The sequence below is a fragment of the Trachurus japonicus genome, chromosome 15, assembly GCF_045865225.1.
Source record: "Trachurus japonicus isolate A0001 chromosome 15, Traja_1.0".
Taxonomy (NCBI): Eukaryota; Metazoa; Chordata; class Actinopteri; order Carangiformes; family Carangidae; genus Trachurus; species Trachurus japonicus.
The window spans coordinates 18,934,128-18,953,337 of record NC_140921.1 but is presented as its reverse complement, the minus strand read 5'-3'; the positions used below and the strand labels follow the sequence as shown (position 1 = coordinate 18,953,337).

Here is a 19,210-nt window from a genome sequence, read left to right as displayed (position 1 = left end):
TTTAACAGCATCAAAAAAGAGGGATCATGTGAAAAAAATCAACTCTTACTCCAGTTTCCAAGCAAAAACATGTCTATAATTGTTCTTTTATTTTTATCCTCTCAGCTGTTTATGCCTATTGTCTGTTGTTGTCCCACATTTGCTTCCTTTCCAGAGAACTAACACCAAAAGCAGCCATAGTTGTTGAGCAACAACTTTATGGCATTACTGTGTGTTAATTTGGGATATGCAACAGACTAGTTTCTTAAAAATATTTTTGAAAAACCAACTAAAGTCAACAAGCAACAAATCATTTTAGCCTAATCCAATACAACTTCCACTTTTATTTATTTTTTTCCCCCTCTGCAAATCCTGTTTGATCTGTCCGCGCTTGGTTCCCAGAAAATGTAATGCGTGGATTATACCCCTGTGTGTCCTCAGCAAGAGAAATGATGTTGAAGTCTGAAATCACATCTGCAATGTCTTTTTACTGAGGGTTGTGTAATAGGATGTCTGCAATTTTTACTAAGATGTATCGTATTTTCTATAGATATAACTGAGCATTACATACTGAGGAATTGTTAGATAAATCTCATAGATATCCTGCCTGGTTCCACATGACAAACCTGAGGCTGGTATATAAACTTCTGTTTTAACATGATCTCACACTGACCCAGTGTCTTTTTATGCACCATTTATCCATATAAATATATAAATTAAGGACATGTAGGCCTACGTATTTTTCACCACAGTTTATTTGAGGGAGAAAGTGCACCATGAAACAAAAAAGATTATGAACATTCATCGCTTGGAACAGGTGGGAAAGGTTGCTAATCATTTTAGCTCTCAGCACATTACCATAATTTCTGAAATCAGAAAATAAGTAGTTTTCTATTATGCAAACTTGTAACGTAACATGCTTGTGTGTAGGAAACATGAGGGGTGTGTACTGTGTACTAACACGATAATCCAGCTGCAGAACAAAATTAAACAGGCTGAGGAATATGCTTTGTGTTAAATGTTGTTTCAACCTTTACTGTGGTCTTCTTCGGGTCAAGTGCAGGTGTCCATGCTGTTTAAAGAGGCTGCTCCGAGAAAGCAGTGTAACTCTTCACACGTGCAAAGAGGAAGGGTGCGTACATCTTGTCCAGGTCGAACGCCGTGACAACCGTTTCCCCAGTCAGCCTAAAGAAAACATACTTGGTGTCAAATTTTGAAACCGCAGAAAAGTAGAAATGATTGGTCTCTCTCCTACAACCACTGGTGCTGGTGTATCTTACTTGTAGGTGATGTGGCAGGAGTGGTGGATCCACATCAGCTTACTGAAGTTCTGACGCCCCCCGGAGGACAGATGTAGTCCCACATGGAAGGTGTGGTCAGCCTCTTGAGCTGGGTTCCGCCTGCAGAACCGACTCCTTTGAAACTCGGTCGCTTTCTGTTACAAAAAAATTAAATTAATAAAAATTCAGATTACAACCTGGGCCATGAACTGACTGATACGTTTTGCTTGAATTCTGAATTCAAGTCAGTCAGTTCATATGCGTTTTTAGTTACTTTCACCTGTTTTTTCTCCTCCTGGGGAAAAGTGTTTCCATAATTAAGAAATTCATTTATATTTTATTTACATATTGTGAAAGATTACTTAAAAAGCTCATAGTAAGGCCTCACTACAAAAGACAAAACCTCATCTGGAGAACTTTAAAGGGATAGTTCAACATTTTGGCAAATTGGCCCATTGCCATAATCACTATAGGCATAGCAGTAGGTTCGTTACCTTTAATTGTCGGTGCAAGGTGTTTTTAGAACGGCGGAGCAGAGCCGTGAGCTGCTCAGAGCTAAGCTATGGAGGCTAATGGGATTTCTTGGTTTCCCTCATCAAACACACAATCCAACAACTCCAAAACGCTCTGGTGGACAAGTTGTGACCTGCACATTCACCACGCTATGAGATAATAACGGAATGTTACGAAACTGAACCGTTTTCGAGGCAAATGCAGAGACTGCTTGCTGAAAAACTGTCCCTGAAGAATGAATTTACCTCGAAAACGGCTCCGTCTCGTAACGTTCCGTTATTTTCTCATAGCGTGGTGAATGTGCAGGTCACAACTTGTCCATGACAGCGTTTTGGAGTTGTTGGATTGTGTATTTGATGAGTGACCTACTGCTATGACTATAGCGATTATGGCAATGGGCAAATTTGCCAAAATGTTGAACTATCCCTTTAAAGGAAGCACATTTCTCTTTTAATCTTTCTCTATCATAAAACACCCCAACTGTTTCTCACCTCCTCCTTTCTCTTGCAGACGACAGCAAAGACTTTGGTTTGATTGTCTGTCTCCTGTGACAGACGGAAATGACCCAGCAGAACAGATTCCAGTCTGTGGAATGAACACACGATTCAACAACTGAGCGAACTTGCTGGCGATGTTCAATGTTCAGTTATTTCTATTCCACTGTAGCTTCCATTCTGGCTGAGTTTACAGAAAACAAGAGAGGACAGACCTGGTGTTCCTAGTACGCAGGCGGGGGATGACGACCAGTGGGTCCTCAGGGGTGGTCAACATGATGACGTGGCCATCCGGGAAGAACCGGAGGTATCTGTGATGATGAAGTCAACATTTAGCTCTGATATCTGTAGAATTCACACTCGGTAATGATACAGTCACAACATCCTGTAGAAGTACAGTGTACCTACCTGTAGTACTCAACATGGTGCCAAGCCCTGTAAAATCCATCCAGGGATTCCTCTCCTTGACGAATGTATGATGTCTTGCTGATGTAGACACCTGTGACAATTATGTGAATGGAGAGGTTCCACATTCAATAAATCTTTATAGTAAGGGCATTTTAGCAGATATTTGACCAATCTGGGAACTAAATCCTTACCAAGAGATTTCTTCGCAATTGTCTTTAGGAATGTGTGTAATATCATGTCTTAAAATGTTGAAATTCAACTCTCGTGGGAAACCCCCTAAAAAACCACTCAAAGTTGGGGTACCCGTAACTGGATTTTTGAACATTCCGAAATGTTAAATTTGGCCTTTAGTAACTTGTGAGGGGTTAAACTAGGGGTTTTTCATGAGTCTGAGTTGATCGCAAACATTAGTTTTACACCCAAAACACTCCTTGGTGGAGAAAAAAACAGCCACACCCACTTTTCTTGTTCATCGGAACCCCCATCCCCACCACCAATAGAATGCATTACAGAGAAGCCATTCCTTAGCATTGCAGAGGTTGTGTTACATACTACTACTAAATACTCAATATATATATATAACTTATATTCTATAGCCTTTTTTCTATAGGACATTATACAGACCCTCCAGGATTTTGTGGTGTCGCTAAATCTATTTAAAACGTTATTATAAATGTAATTTTAAGACATCATATTACGCACGTTCCTAAAGACAATTGTGACGAAATTTCTTGGTAAGGATTTAGTTCCCTGATTTTCATATGTTGCCCTTACTATTAGATGTGAACTACAGTAATAATAAAGACTAATTCATCAATACACTGTCAGCAACACTGGGCATTTATAACTTTTTGAAGCAGTTCAGTTCCACACTATTTTTAATGGCAACATTTAGCCGGGTAAGGATATGGTAATTTCAGACTCTTTTGTGTATATAACTTTTATGTTAAAAATTTTATTTTTTATTTTTAATGTTTAAATCATCATGTGAGTATCATAAAGCATCAACATCAGGTCATTTTCCATTGTTTTTAAATCTGTTCATGACAGAACCAGACAGAATCAGCAATTCAGCAATTTCACACTACATTTTAAGATTCCTGCAGTCATGGACTTTACGCTTCAAAAACATAGCTGTCGACCTCCTAAGTATTGTGCACCTGGAGTTATAATGGGAATGGGGGAAGATAATAATATATCACTGGTTTCAGAATATGGAAACACTCTGATGAGCAGCTTCATTACCATCGAACCGGACACGTGGCCTTTGCAGAAACATCTCCCTCCAGGATTTGAAGGGTACAAGCTTGGTGCAGTTCCGCCCCCACACTCGTAAACAGGCTAAGCGCCAAATCTCAGGGTCTCTGCAGTGAAATTAAAAGTATGCACAAAAATATAAGATTAGCTGAACCTGAAGATGCATATATAGAGAGAGACATTTCTTTTAATTGCTTAACCTATTGTGCATGAGATCACCCACTGCCTGATCCCCAGTAAACAATTTTTGAGAGGCAAAGCCTGAGAAAGGCAAGCTGTTGGCAAACAAGCTGTCGCACATCTGATCTGTTACGACAGCTGGACTGACCTTGCACAAATGTAAAACCCGCGGCAAACCAACGAGAGCTGCTCCAAGGCTCGCATGTCCAGATCACTCGAGACAACCCAACGGAATATGTACATCAGGATTTCCCGCGGCAAGGCTGCAGTCAGATAAAACAGAAAGTAAAATCACTCATAACGAATGCAAGTGGGTAAATGCTTTAGACATGTTTACAATCTCATAAAAAGGACCGATTTGTACCTGAAATGTGCATCTGAGTCATTTCCAACTCAGGAGTGCAAATCTTTGGAAAGGAGCTTTCCAGAGTGAGTTGCTGCTCAAAATAGGCAAGTAGATCCTCAATCTCACCATCAATGTCACTGTCCTCCATGCTACAACAATCAGACATGACATGTTCAGGTTAAAAAGTGCAAGTATCCCTTTCACTGATTCACTATACCACTCCCCTTTCAGACACGAATAAGAGCTCTGAAAAACCTGTATTTCTTGTTGATGTGGATGGGTCAGAACAACTTTGGTATCACTACTGTTTCTCTTCTAACTGTGACAGATTTCTTTTCTTTTTCTGCATCGCTTCAGTTAATGTAGCAGATAGTTATACTCCTCTCGGCCATAAAATTACCTGGCAAAGATACTTAACCTTGATTAATACAGACAGGAAGATGCTGCGTTAGCTTTTTCATGAGGCGACAAAAATAAAATATCATAGGGCTCCGTTTGCCAGGTTGATCCAGTTTAATTTATTCAATTTAAAGGCAATGAGCTCACAATGTTGTGGATTTAATGTCTGTGTAGGTTCTCAGTCGTCCAGGGCATTGTAGTCTTTAGGTGCCGAGTTGAAGGCAACTGGACTGGTTGCTTGAAGACAATTCACTTTTCATCCAAAAAAGAAAGAAGTCCCGTTGCCTTTAACTCAGCACCTAAAGACCACTGTGGATTAAATAAATCTTTTTAAGAAACCCAGACCTTTCCCTGAGTGTTGAACCACTGTTTGTCTGACTTAGATTAACTGAACCACAGACAATGATTAATGATGCAACACTTAAATGCAACTTACTAGTTTCCTCCACCTCTGTCTGCATCAGGAGGACGGCTGTAGTTGATTTTAAACTCAATGTCAGGCACAAGCTGCATAGCCATGCGGTAGAACTTGATGGCTGCAGGTGAAGGCATCAAACAATGCACAGAAAAGGGGAAAATGTAAGTGTTCACAGAATGCAATGAATACGACAGTTTTCATAAAACATGCTCAGTTACTGTCAATATCTGCAACGTCTATTATTTACTCCCAGACGGCGTATTTGGGCTAATAAGAAAAAACGAGAGGACAAACTTTTTTTTGTCTTTTTTTTTTTTTTAATGTAATGCTATCGCTATCTTTGTCTATAACGCAATACTTTCAGCAGACTCGTTATTCTCCGCTATTTTCCGCTCCATAATTAGTTGAAGCTGCTGCATCGTGCTGCTAGACATGAGTACTGCAAGTCCACATTTAAACTCACAGGTGTCAGCAGCTTTTTTGTTGTTGCGTAGTTTAGAGGGGCGAATCGTACCACATTGCGTACCTGCTACGCAAAACGCGTACAGCATGGCAACAGGTGATTTTTTTATAATAGAATAGAAACTTTATTTGTCTGAAACCAAAGGGTAATAGAAATTTGCCTTGCATGGCCCAACACCACCTTTACACACACACACACACACACACACACAAAAGACATTAAAGACCTAAAAAAAAAAATATAAATAAACCACACGTATTGATACTTAAAAGAAAAGACCAGCAGCAAATCATTATCAGGGTCCTTAGCTGTGTTGGAGGAAACTATAAAAGCCTGTTTTATTTTAAAACCTTGTATAAATGGTATTTTACGCAAGCCAATGTTGGTATAATCACATATTGTGTTACCGTACCTTCATAGACGGCTCCACTCTGCTCTTCTTGCACAGCTCTCAGGAACAGCTCTGTAGCCTGAATGAAGATGACTCTTGTCATTCAACAGCTCTGTAAATTTCAGTGAGAACACTCTGCGACACGTAAAGTGATTGGTCCAGAAGAACTCATTTCACAACTTACTTTCTCCTCCCGAGCTATCTCTTGTGTCCTCCTCTGGCCTTTGGGTCGCAGCAGCCGACCACTTATTCCACTCGCTCCAGAGCTCGGTTTGAGTTCAGACATCCACTGGGCTCTGAACACATTGAGCTCCAGCTGCAGTGAAATACAAAAGAAGGGTTTTAATCAAAAATCTTTTTCTAAATTACAGCTCATTTAAAATATCCTCTGAGGCTAATAATAACATTGTAGGTTGAGTGAGAATGCATGCTCCTTTACTGTTAACAGTTTAGTAGAAATGTTAACAGGAAATAGTAGCTGGCCAAAGAAATACTGCTCTTGTGTAGTGATTAGCTGAGACATGTGTAGTACCAATTTATACAATTTAGATATTAGAAAAACTGTTACAACCCTGTAGTTGTATGCCTCCACCAACCTGCTATAATGATCAGAGGTTTTAGCGTTAGCAGCATATGAATTTGTGAGTTACTCTATGGCCAAATAGCCTACATGATATATGAAGTCACAATGATCATGTCTTTTGATCTTTGGCTTCTCCATTCATCCTCAAGTCCAACTTCAAAACTTGAAGAAGAAATGACCTACGCTACTACTGATACACTGAAAGGTATGGGCGAACAGACACACTTGATCTCTCACCTGAAGGTTTGGGTCATCTGAACCTTCATCTTCATCCTCTATTGTACCTCCAATATCTATATTTTCGTCAGCCTGTTCAAAGAATAAGTGAAACATTGCTTCAAATAATCACAGGAGTCATTTTTCCATAAAACCAGACTGTTACTATTGTGGTTGTTGATTTGTTTAGCTTCTGAATGCAAATTCAACCTATACTTAATACCTAAGAATTGTATTGGGATATTTTCAATGTTGTTTTCGTTTTAAACCTTTAAAATCCACATTCTCTATTTTTTATTTTATATTATGATGGTTGCATGGCTTTTAGAGTTTTTTTTTTCACATTTCAGTGTACACACTGTGGAATGCATGTGATAAGTAGAAATCACTCAGTCCTTCCATTATTGCTCTTTACTGCAATCTCTTCTGCAACATAACACAGATATTAGCTGGAAATGAGGCAGAGAGGAGAGTGCTTATCAGACTAACCCTGACGCCAACGACAAATGAATGTGTGTTAGGTACTTTACAACCGCACAATTTGACAGCTGTAGCTTCAAGTTACTTCCTAGATTGAGCTGATTCAATTTCTATGAGAATCTTATGAAATAAAATGCATTGTTCAGTAAATTACCTAAATGTCATAAAGCTGAGACAATTGGTTGATCAGCCGTTTTCTCGTCATCATTTTAATAAATTACAAAAATATATACTTTGTAAACAAGAGATCTAAAAGTTGACATAAGGTATAGGACACATAAGGTGTCCTTTTCATGACTTTCAAGATAAATCAAGAAAACCATCAGCAGATTGTTCCACAATAATATACTGTATATTGGTAACTTAAAGTAAACAAGCTTCACAACAACCAGCTGCAAAATAAAACCCTGTTTACACATGAATCTGGTATTAGTAATAATTATACAGTTGTATAGCCTAACTCTTTTAGATGCCATTTATCATGCTTATTTTGAGTACATGTCCTGATTACTCATACTCTACTTGAATAACATTTCCATCGCAGGATTAAGTTACAGCAGTCCATTTTTTTTAATTTTCTTTTTACTAAACTACAGGTGATAACTTGTTCCACTGTTGACCATGCCCAGCCTATCAAAAAACTAGCTTTAAAATGAATTCAATACATCTGAAAACTTCATTACAATTATTAAAAGTTGCTCCTGGTAACAGTAGACCAATAAGACCCAGAGCAGCAGCATTACATTGGGTTATGCTAGGTTCCCCTAAAATTACCACTGACTCTGCTGCAGATTCATGCTAGCATGTGGTTTATTTCAAAGGTTATTTAAAGGACCTGTCGCCGAAATGAGTTCACAGAAACATTCAGGCGTTTCATAACTACTCGCTGGTGTAAACTCTGGAGACAGACACGTCGGCCGCCGTGCAGCACAGCAGGTAGTGACCGACAGGTGACGTTAGCTGCGTTAGCGAGCTAGCTGCCCTAACTTAGTCCTTTACCCCACGAATAACAGGTTAAAGCACGGTCACCCACCATGACAGCTCGGCTGGCAGCTCTTGCGTTTAATCTTCACAGGCGGTCAACGACGGCGTTTACAGTTCACGGTCGGAGAAACGCACAACACAACGAACATATTTGCGAGCTCGCAGGAACGCAGCCATTTCGCTGAGTGGCCCCGAGCTCCACAGGAAGTCAGGGGCGGGGAGGAGCAGAGGGGTACTGAGCAGAGCAGAGCAGAGGGGCGCCCTGCTGTCTGCTCCGGGGGGGGGGGGGGGGTTATATGTGTGCATTGATCAGCTTCAACAATTTAACATTTTAACCGCATAATTATGTTGATGTACAATGGGAAAAAAACAAAAAAACAATGGCCTGCAATTGCAACTCATCTCATACAGGTTATGTGTTGTTCATATGGTTTCGTGGTGAATTCATAATAATAATTTGAGTCCATGCAATTAGCCTATATATATATATATATCTTTATTTACAGACTCCAAGTCCAATAATAAAAGAAAACAGGTACTAACAGACAAACAAACAAACAAAAACAACAAAAAACACTTAAAGACAATTCCACACTACAAGTTAAAAACAGAAATGTCTGAAAGAGTAAGGGTGAGTAAAGGTGGTGATACTGATACCGGTAATATGGCCAACATGAGTTTCACTTTTGATGTAATGGTTATGGCTTTCTTATTGATACATATTTTATCATAACTTTTTACTATTATTGATTAACGCCATCCGAGGCTGAGGGATGGTTTATTGTACTTCCACAACAGCTGTTTGGCTAGTGGTGCAGACTATTTTACAAGCGACACCACTCTATGAAATCTCTACTATAAAAATGATTCGTTAGCCTGAAAAACATCCACCTTTTACTTCTTACACCACTTGTGCGCCACAAATTACAATGTTCATTGGTTCCTAGTCAAGTGGGAGATGTGATCAAAGAAGATGAACTCGCAGCGAGATGTTTACACGCTCGTCACTTCCGTCTTTGTTCTACGCCTTGTTTTTTTTCCCGGTAGTATTTATGTTGCTCTTTTTTTTTTATTGTTTCTGTGTTATAAATGACTACAATTACGTCGTTTAACGATATTAGTGATCTTTTTAATCGGTAATCAATTTGTAAATGAATGTTTTACCTTCACATCTTAGTAATGCTGTTGCATCTATCTTGTGTGCGAGCTGTGATTTGCTGCTGCAAACTGTTTTCACAGACAAGTAACGCGAGATTTCGACGGGTACTCTTTCTTTTTCTCTCATCAAAGGGCCTAACTGAAATTGTATTTATGTTGTGTACAGGACCCTCTGGATGCGGTTGATCCAGCCAGCCGGTTGTTTTCGCCCAGGCTTTGTTGAATGTAAACTACGGATGGTCGGCTATGTGTTGTTGTCGGTTTGACGTGAAGACGGTGAGTGAGTTTTGCTGTTTGTCGTTTTTTAAAAATGATTATTTCAGACAGTTGGGAGGGAGACCCTTCGTCTTTACCAGTGCTGTGATGTTTTGGCAGCAGCTGGGCCAACACCAGCAACACAACGCAATTAGTGTTAATTGCGCCACTAACTGCTCAAAGGACGCGTTAAAGTTAAGCTTAAATCGCACAAACGGACGAGCCCAGACGAAACAACTGGACCTAAAAGCATGAATGACATCAGAATAATTGACATTTAGTGCTAAATTACCGTTTCGTTAGCTTTCAGTTTGCACTGTAAACACAAAATAACTGAGAAGTCGGCTACAGTTGTTAACTGGGTATGAAACAAACATTACGAAAGGAAGAATATGAAAATAACACGGTTGTAAATATATAGGCTGTAGGCTTAGGCTGTTAGCTGGCTAATACTGTCCGCAACATTTCAGTCTAAAGATGTGAACAAACACTCGGTGGTCTAGTCATTTTTATCCTTATCTCTATCAAGTTGTCAGGGCGACACCCTTTTTCCAAAAGCTACCTGTTACACACAAATGCACTTAGATATTATCTGTGTGTGTGTAATTTGAGGTTTGATTACCTCCTTGATATTTCGTTACATCTTCATTTCTCCCTCATCTCAATGAAAAATCCTGCATCCGTGAATATGCAAAACGAATATCATCACAAATTGAATGGCAGCACCGAGGATTAAATTCTCAGGAAATTGTAGCTCTATTAATGAAAAATGAGGGAAGGATAATTAAATGCTTTGGGGATCATATGAAATCGCAATAAGTTGTCACAAAATCCTTCAATATGTTAACTCTAAGCTACTGTAAGCACTAATGTTTTGCAATCCTTAAATGTCCCAGTTACTGCTCAGTCAACGTCATGTGCATTTTTTGAGCCATGTACGTTGCTTTTTTTTTTACAGCTATAAAATTAACATCAGTCTTGACGTCCCTCCCTCCCTCACTTTCTCAGCTTGAAGGAGGCAAATCCATGACACCATGAGTCCTCCAGCTCTGCCCGTGGTCTTCTGCTGTTGTCACAGGAAAATCTGGTTGCATTCAGCAGCTGGAGGTGAACACATCCTCTGTCTTCAACCCAATTATTATCTGCCCCCGGGTGATGCTATGGAAGGACAAGCATAATGAATAGATACACCACCATCAGACAGCTTGGGGATGGCACCTACGGCTCAGTCATCCTCGGCCGTAGTTTGGAGTCAGGAGAACTAGTTGCCATAAAGAAGTGAGTATCTTGAAGTTGTGTGTGTTTTTTGCTGCAAAATTAGAAACACATTTCTTTGTTACTGTTGCAAGTTAAACTATGATGTTCTACACCATACTGTATTGTTTTCCCTGAAAACTAGTGGTCTGTGTTACTGTGAGAACAATGCAGGGCAACTACATGAGTATTGTCAAGTGTGGCTTTTGTTCTGTGGTTATTACAGATAGTACAAATGCGGGGAAAAAAAGAGACCGACATGCAATTCAATGTCATTTTTAACATATTAGTTAACAGGAACAATATTTTTCAGAATGAAAAGAAAATTCTACTCCTGGGAAGAATGCATGAACCTCCGCGAGGTTAAGGTGAGTTCATGTTCTCCACATTTTTGACAGTTTCACACATTTGAATAGCACAGAAGAATTGTAGAAAAATCAACCCAGAGTCACCTTGGGGGATTTTCTCATTGCTTGAATTTGCATCTTTGTATGGTAATAAATGGCCCTCCCGTATTTATAGATCAAATTGATGTCAGTTGGTATTTGCTCATGTACTGTACTTGGCTTGTTATCCAAGCCTCACAATAATTGGCACAGTTGTGTGTATGGCACAATGTATTACTAGCTAATCCTACAAAGGAGTAGATGAGTGGAACAATACTATAACTGCTCAAGGCTGAATTTAATGAACCACTTTGTGTATTATGAGGTCACTGACACAGATAACAGAGGGCATCAATAAGTTACTTGCACTGGGAAAACTCCTGTTTGTTGTATCTGAAATGGTTCATCTGGTGATATTTTCATAATTTTAGTAACGTGAAAGTGATTTTGCAAATGTTTTATGAGGAAGTCGTTCCATTCATTTGGTCTCACTGATTGGTGGTTACAAGAAAACACAGTTTTAATAATGACAAAAGATAACAGTGACATGCACAGCTTTTAAAATGGTACAAAAATTTGCTCAAAGTTGAAACGTCAACATTGATTAAAGTTGTCGGAGCAAATATAGATGGTGGATGGTAGATAAACATCACAATCAAATATGTTCTGATGTACTGACCAGAAAACTCTCTGTTTGGGTTGATTTTTCGTGACTTTTAAAAAAAATATCTTGCCAAGAGAAGTTTTTTTTTTTTTTACATAATGTATTTATTGCTTGATGATTTGTGGGTAATGCAATGATATGTTTAGCGTACCATAAATTTGAGCCTTTATGTGAAATATTGAAGTCTTTCCTGTTGTTTGTTTTCACACCAATCCAGTTCATTGTTACTGTCTAAATTCCCTCGCAGCTGAAAGTCACACACCAGCTATAAGAGTAGAAGGTGATTGTTGTGTGCTGTTGGTTTTGAGCTCTGGTTCCCATCCTTGGCCTACACATCCCCCTTCCCTAGAGCTTGACCTCAACGCAGCAAAACATGTGTAGACCACGCTGGTTCCTTAGAGTACTGCTAATTAGATTGTAATTACAGCATGTAACACCATACAATCTCAAAAAAACCCTTTACAGCTTTTTGTCCCTACTAAAAATTTAGCATGGTTAAACCTGTATCATCCCAGCGCATGGGAGAAGTATCCAGTATATGTCCATCCTGCTTTCTATTACTCTGTATTCATTTTTCCTTCTTAAATTTTGAGCATAAATCCCACCTTTGCAGCATTTACCCCCAAACTACATTGCGTTCCTACACAAGCCATGTTTTAACAAGACGGCTGTTTTATAGTTGTAGGGTATGCTTTTGAATGTGCTGCAGTGACTTGTGTGTATTATTCAGCATGGTTAAAGTTACTTTTTATTTCTACATTTTTTTGTTTATTCATTTCACATATTCTTACACAAGCTCTCTTTATTTTTTCAGTCCTTAAAGAAACTCAACCATGCGAATGTGATCAAACTCAAGGAGGTAATCCGAGAAAATGACCACTTGTACTTTATATTTGAGTACATGAAGGAAAATTTATATCAGCTAATGAAAGACAGGTAAATATTTTACATCATCACATCCACATTAAAACCGTTTTTGGTTAATGGTTAGTTGTCTAACTGACTTTTGGATCCATTTCTGTCTTGCTGCAGGACTCGCTTGTTTCCCGAATCTGCCGTCAGAAATATTATGTTTCAGATACTACAGGGGCTCGCGTTCATTCATAAACATGGTATGTATGCTTACTGCTAAATTTGAAGTGGCACAACTAGCACTTTATTTATTTATTTTAACTTTCTTTGAATCAAGATAGTCATGCAGTTTGTCTTTGTTAGGGTTTTTTCACAGGGACATGAAACCCGAGAATCTTCTGTGCATGGGCCCGGAGCTGGTGAAAATAGCTGACTTTGGGCTTGCCCGCGAGATCAGATCTCGACCACCGTACACAGATTATGTCTCAACCAGATGGTGAGTCAACAAAATGAAATGCACAACTTAAGCGTAAATAACAGAACACCTCATAGTTCAGTGTATTGACGCCCTGGTACACACTCTGTTTTCACTAGGTACAGAGCCCCAGAGGTGCTCCTCCGATCCACATCCTACAGCTCACCCATTGACCAGTGGGCAATTGGTTGCATCATGGCAGAACTTTATACCCTCAGGCCCCTTTTCCCAGGCTCCAGTGAAGTGGACACCATATTCAAGATTTGCCAAGTTTTGGGGACACCAAAAAAGGTAATATTTATAACATGTGAAACACAACAAATACACAGCTCGAAAGGCTCATTCAGTTGAACCTCACTGATGAAAAAATGTGTATATAAATAGAGAGGTGAACAAGTACAAATGTTAAGGACACACACACCAGCTGCGTAACTCTTTACAATTCAGCTGCACTTGATACATACAGAATAATTCAGGGCGGAAGTATCTGTTTCCGTCAAGTGTATTTTGCTTATTAGCTGCAGTATAGTGGATGATCATGTACTGGGCTGAGAGGTTTGTCTAAAAGCTTCTGAGTGAACATGGCCGAACACACCCAACTGTACAGACACTGATGGACGACTGCAGCTGCTGCTGTTGCACTGATGTCCTGCTGTTAGTGCATTGATGGTGAAGACACTCTGTTTAATTGCACTTGTGCAGCAAACCAGAACAAATCAGAAAAATAGCCTTATATTCCTCACATCTGAGTATTTGCAGTGTGACCGAAAAATGTAACTGCTGATTTGCAGACAATTGCAGTGCTGCAGTTGATCTTGAATTAATTACCTAGCAATATGGGACACACACACACACACACACACAACTGGACAAATTAGTGGCACCTACCTGTAATTCATCACCGTTACAGATGGTTATCAAGAGATTTGCACTCAGCACCTTTTTTCCTTTTTGGTTGTAAATGACTTGTGATGTGACGTTACAGGTGTAACAGCTAAAAAAGCCAATATTTAGGCACATTCCTAGTATTTTCTTTTCGGTGAATCTAACAAATTAGTATATATGATGTAGTAGAAATACTGTATGAATGTATGTATATAGTATGTATATTTGTTTATGGCTCTGCAAGTGTTTGTCCTCCGTCAGAGGTCAGCACCATCATTCCTGTATTTTTTCAGTGATTGTTCTGCTACTTTAACTGTTGATAAAAACACATCTTCTCTGTAGATCTGGTGTAAAGTCAGTGTGTGAGTTGGACTGTGTCTTCTCCCTCTAGAACGATTGGCCAGAGGGATTCCAGCTGGCGAGTGCAATGAACTTCCGTTGGCCTCAGTGTGTCCCCAGTAACCTGAAGACACTGATCCCAAATGCCAGCCCTGAGGCCATCCATCTGATGACTGACCTGCTTCAGTGGGATCCCAAGAAGAGACCAGCTTCTGCCCAGGTAGTGCCTGAGCTCTGCTTCCACAGCCGTCACAACTGAACGGTCACACTCAGGGTTCTTACGGATCCTTAAAAAGTCAGGCATTAAATTAATAAATCTAAAAACAAGGCCTTAATTGGCATTAAAATGTCTTAAATCAATTTTTCAAAAGTCTTAAAAATGTTACCACATGGTAAGTGGTATTTTATGGTTGTAATTAGTCTCAAATCTCAAAATAATTGGTAACATTCCGACATAGAGAAGTTAGTTGCGGCCGTCAACGCTAAATTTCTCACCGCCACCAGCTCCCCAGTCAGTGTTTTTTTTTTTTTCTGGACTTTTTATGCATTTATTTTGAAAGGACAGCTGGAAAGAGACACAATCCAATGTTCATGTAGTAGTCACTTTACCTTGGATCACATAGGAAAGTGGGTAAAATTGTCCCTAACCCTATGTAATTGATGTGGTGTTTTTTTTTTTGTTTTTTTTTCTGCATTTGTGTTTATTATGAAGTCGGTCTTAAATTTCATTTCAAGTGACTTTAAAAAAGTCTTAAATTTAACTTGGCTTAAGCTGTAGGAACCCTGACACTGAACGCTGCTGATGTTGTTTTTATCTCCTCAGGCTCTCAGGTATTCCTACTTCCATGTAGGCCAGGCTTTAGGCACTCCTCAGCAGATCCTGGAGCAGGGCCGACCTCAGCCAGGGCTGGTGCCACTGCAGCCCCCTTTACAGCCACAACAGACACTGCAGCAGCAACCTCTGCTGCTCAAGCCTGTGCCCCCCTCCCAGCCTCCACCCCCCAACCAGCACTGCTCCCCCTCCAGGCCTCTCCAGCAGATCCAGCCCTGCCCTGCATCTGCAGCTGCGCAGGCGGCAGCGTACCAACGGCACACAGAGCTGATGCGAGAGCAGCAGCCAAAGCACATCCTGAAGCAGGAGCAGACTGAGGGAACGCCACAGAGCCATCTTCCTTACATTATAGACAAGAGTCTCCAGAGCAAGGTGAAACATCATGTGCGTGCTTCTGTGTATTAACCAAATGTGTGTATATATATATATATATATATATAAAAATTACATTTCAGATATTATAGATATTATCTTATTTCCTGCTGTGGATGGATGAGTCAAGTCTCTTCATACAATACAAATGTAGATGTTTGAGATGCAGCAATCCTGTTCAGTTGGCTTCTTATACACCTGTCTGTGGGACGTGAACACCTCATTTTATACTAACTTCTTCAAGTGGTCAGTTACTTTGCTGCTTTTCACTTCTTTTATTTACAGTAGTTATGTGGTACAGAGTAATTCCATCAAAGCGAGGCTTTTTTCTAACATGTAACTGTGCAAAATGTTACTCACATTCACGATTAATGTTGACTGTTCTTCTAGCAAACAAGACAGGAGTCTGAAAATGCCAACCTGCTGAGCTATCAGATGAAGCCTAAAGGAGGACGGCGGCGTTGGGGCCATGGGACAGGTCACCTCAAGAGTGACGACTGGGACGACTATGAGGAAACAGATCTAACGTCCATAAGTATTCTTGGAAAAAGCAGCTTCTCCACAGAGAAAACGAGGCAGGGGGACGATGCCCTGAGCAGGTGAGGTCATCATCTGACATCGCTGCATCCAACACTAATAACATCTGAACACAGATGATGTAGTGATATAATTCATGAATGCCAGACAAGATCTAATGCCTGAGTCACCCTACATACACAGTGCCACTACTGGCATCAAGTTGGGACCAGGTTTAGTTGTAACTCTTCTTGTTTCAGCACCTTGGTCGTGAGTTATCCATGTATTTTGTTTTTCAGTCCTATACTCCTCTATACTCCCGTGTATATATACAGATCTCAATAAATTAAAATATCACAGAAAAGTCCATTATCACTTAACAGTTTGATGGAACTACAGGTGTTACACCCCTACCCCCCACGTGACAACCACCCAATGTCCCCCTGTTGACTCCACCTAAGTCTCACTGAATGTCCTCTGTCCTCCAGATATGGAAATGTTTTGGATTACAGCCGCTCCAGTGGAAAGGAAGATGCACCTTTAAACCTGAACAAGACTTCATCTTATCAAGAGCCATGTAGGACCACCTCTGCTAAACAGCATTACCTGAGGCAGTCAAGATATTTACCAGGTAATGTACAATCATTTTTTTTTGCACTTTTTTCTCTCATTAATCAAAATAGTTTACAATTAAGATAAGATGCAGCTCAATTTGTAATGTGTAATTTCTATCCAGTTTAATTCGATATATTAACTACCGGTAGATTGTTTACTTTTTGTGGCTATTTCAATGCACTTGGACAGTCTTCTTTTTTTTTGATTCAATCACTTTATTGTCATTTTTACCGAAATTGAGTTGTGGTGCTGTTCCCCTGTCTTACATATTTTATATCTTATAATCTCTTGCTGTCTCCTATAGGCATCAGCACAAAGAAGAATGTGGCCATAAATGCCAGTAAGGACTTCAGTGGCAGCCATCTTTGGGGCAACAGTAGTATTCCTTTTGGAGGGACTCTGCCGAGCAGAGGCGCTCATGGTAAAGACCCAGGGCATCTTACACTTTACAACGCATCATTCTCACTGTTGACTAGGTTCAAATGAATGTATCTGTTTGTTTGTTTGTGTTTAATATCAGGTACAAACACAATCCCTGGTGGATACATGCCATCGTTTTACAAAAAAGAAACTGGTTCGGCGAGTCACAGAGGGCATCAGGGTCCCTCAGTGGAATCAACAGCATCAAGTGAGTGAAGATTTTAGTGCCTTGAGCTTCCTGCAATATTCCTCTGTCTGTGTTTCAGCTAATATGAACTGTTTTTTGGAGAAAACTCCAAACCTGCTATTGTTCATTGTATATTCATTACTATTTCAGATTATGCAACATGGCGGTCTGGCCGGAGTCAGATGAACAGCTCCAGCAACATGCCGTTGGCCAACAAGAGCACCCCTGGCCTGCTGCCTCGCCCGCCAGTACAGACCATCCACGGGCGAACAGACTGGTCTGCCAAATACGGACACCGCTAGTGGCCTGCCTGGAGCTGTGATCTGTGCCACAGCAGTGAGATCTGCGCTCCTACGAACTCTTTCACCTCCAAAGAGTAGGCCTAGTTGTTTTGTAATCATTACCTGTACATACATCTTGCACAGCAATAACTTTGTTTCATTATGTGTACTATGGATGTCGTGAGTTGTAAAATATCTTAAGTGTATGTATATGGCTAAATGCAACCAGCCAAAATTCGAGCTCAGATTTGCTCCTCAGTGTTTTATTTTGTATTTCTCAAACTTTACTACTGTCCTGCAGAGGTTACACCCTCAGTTTTGTATTGGATTTATCATTGAATGTTGTTCACCAACTTGTAAACTTAATATGCATATTATAACTTTATGAAAACTTCACTGTGACTTGTTTTTTGGCTGACTAATTATTTTGCCTCTGTACAAAACAGTGTCTTTTTTTTTTTTCTACATTGCTGCTGTTTGTTTTATAATGATCACCATGTCAATCAGTTTGCTATTGTTTCTGTATTAATGACATTCAAAGCAGTGCTGTAATTTAAATTCCAATGAATACAATGCAAGTCGTTGCCACACTGTAAATCTGTTTTTAGTTTCAGTAGTAACATGATTCAAATGAACATGATCTATTCTCTCGGCCAAATTGAGTGTAATATTGAACCGCCAGTTATTGAATATACTGTAATTAAACTTTTGACTGGGTACCATAATATTTAATATGTGTCATTTTTAGAATATTTCGTTGATTTGGTGACAGAAGGTCTTTATGATTAAATATTACACACCAGTCCATTTTCCATGTCAGACCATTAGCTGTGACAGTGTGAGTACAGGAGCCCTGGTGCAGCAGAGCAGCTGGATTAATCTGCAGCCAGAGTTAATCCAGGGCAGTAAAATCTCACTCTTAATGCTATCCATACATGAATATGGTGAATCAAGTCAGTACCCACGGATTTGTACTAGCACTTGTATACTACGATTGAAAGACACCCGTAATGGTCAGTCTTTTTGCACTACATAACATGTAACGTCTCCAAGCAGAAAGAAAAAGCCACCAGACTCCTGTGCAGCTGCAAGCCAAGTGAAAATAAAGTAAATATATCACATGTTGTTGACTTTCAGCAGGAGCAGGGTGCTCCTGTCTGACAGGACCCTTTACCAAGTGTCTGTCGCTCCACTCCCTCTGCTGTCATTCCTCTCTCCTCTTTACCTGTCAAACAAAAGCATAAAAAACACAAATATGTGTTGTTTTGACTGATTAACTCCTTACTCCTGGTAGGACATAAAATCTTAACATTTAAGATGCTGGAACC

The 19,210-nt window shown here is 39.8% G+C and overlaps 2 protein-coding genes across 2 annotated transcripts; one reads left to right on the top strand and one right to left on the bottom strand.

The window, feature by feature from the left end:
- Positions 1–718: 718 nt before the first annotated feature.
- Positions 719–8,593, bottom strand: fbxo9 (F-box protein 9). The gene is made up of 13 exons (XM_085800240.1): positions 8,441–8,593; positions 6,949–7,020; positions 6,313–6,444; positions 6,150–6,207; positions 5,293–5,392; positions 4,476–4,606; positions 4,260–4,374; positions 3,920–4,038; positions 2,675–2,765; positions 2,482–2,577; positions 2,264–2,357; positions 1,260–1,414; positions 719–1,164 (listed from the first exon to the last, which is right to left on the bottom strand). Exons 1-13 carry the CDS (start codon positions 8,441–8,443, stop codon positions 1,056–1,058), a joined length of 1,275 nt encoding a protein of 424 aa, XP_085656366.1. The 5' UTR covers positions 8,444–8,593; the 3' UTR covers positions 719–1,055.
- A 1,018-nt stretch (positions 8,594–9,611) lies between these two features.
- Positions 9,612–18,601, top strand: LOC146973582 (serine/threonine-protein kinase ICK-like). Its single transcript, XM_085800239.1, has 14 exons — positions 9,612–9,825; positions 10,813–11,082; positions 11,372–11,426; positions 12,923–13,044; positions 13,141–13,220; positions 13,324–13,456; positions 13,555–13,726; positions 14,712–14,879; positions 15,483–15,863; positions 16,254–16,462; positions 16,868–17,010; positions 17,299–17,415; positions 17,515–17,622; positions 17,752–18,601. The coding sequence occupies exons 2-14, from the start codon at positions 10,982–10,984 to the stop codon at positions 17,901–17,903; spliced, it is 1,941 nt and encodes a 646-aa protein (XP_085656365.1). The 5' UTR covers positions 9,612–9,825; positions 10,813–10,981; the 3' UTR covers positions 17,904–18,601.
- Positions 18,602–19,210: the final 609 nt, after the last annotated feature.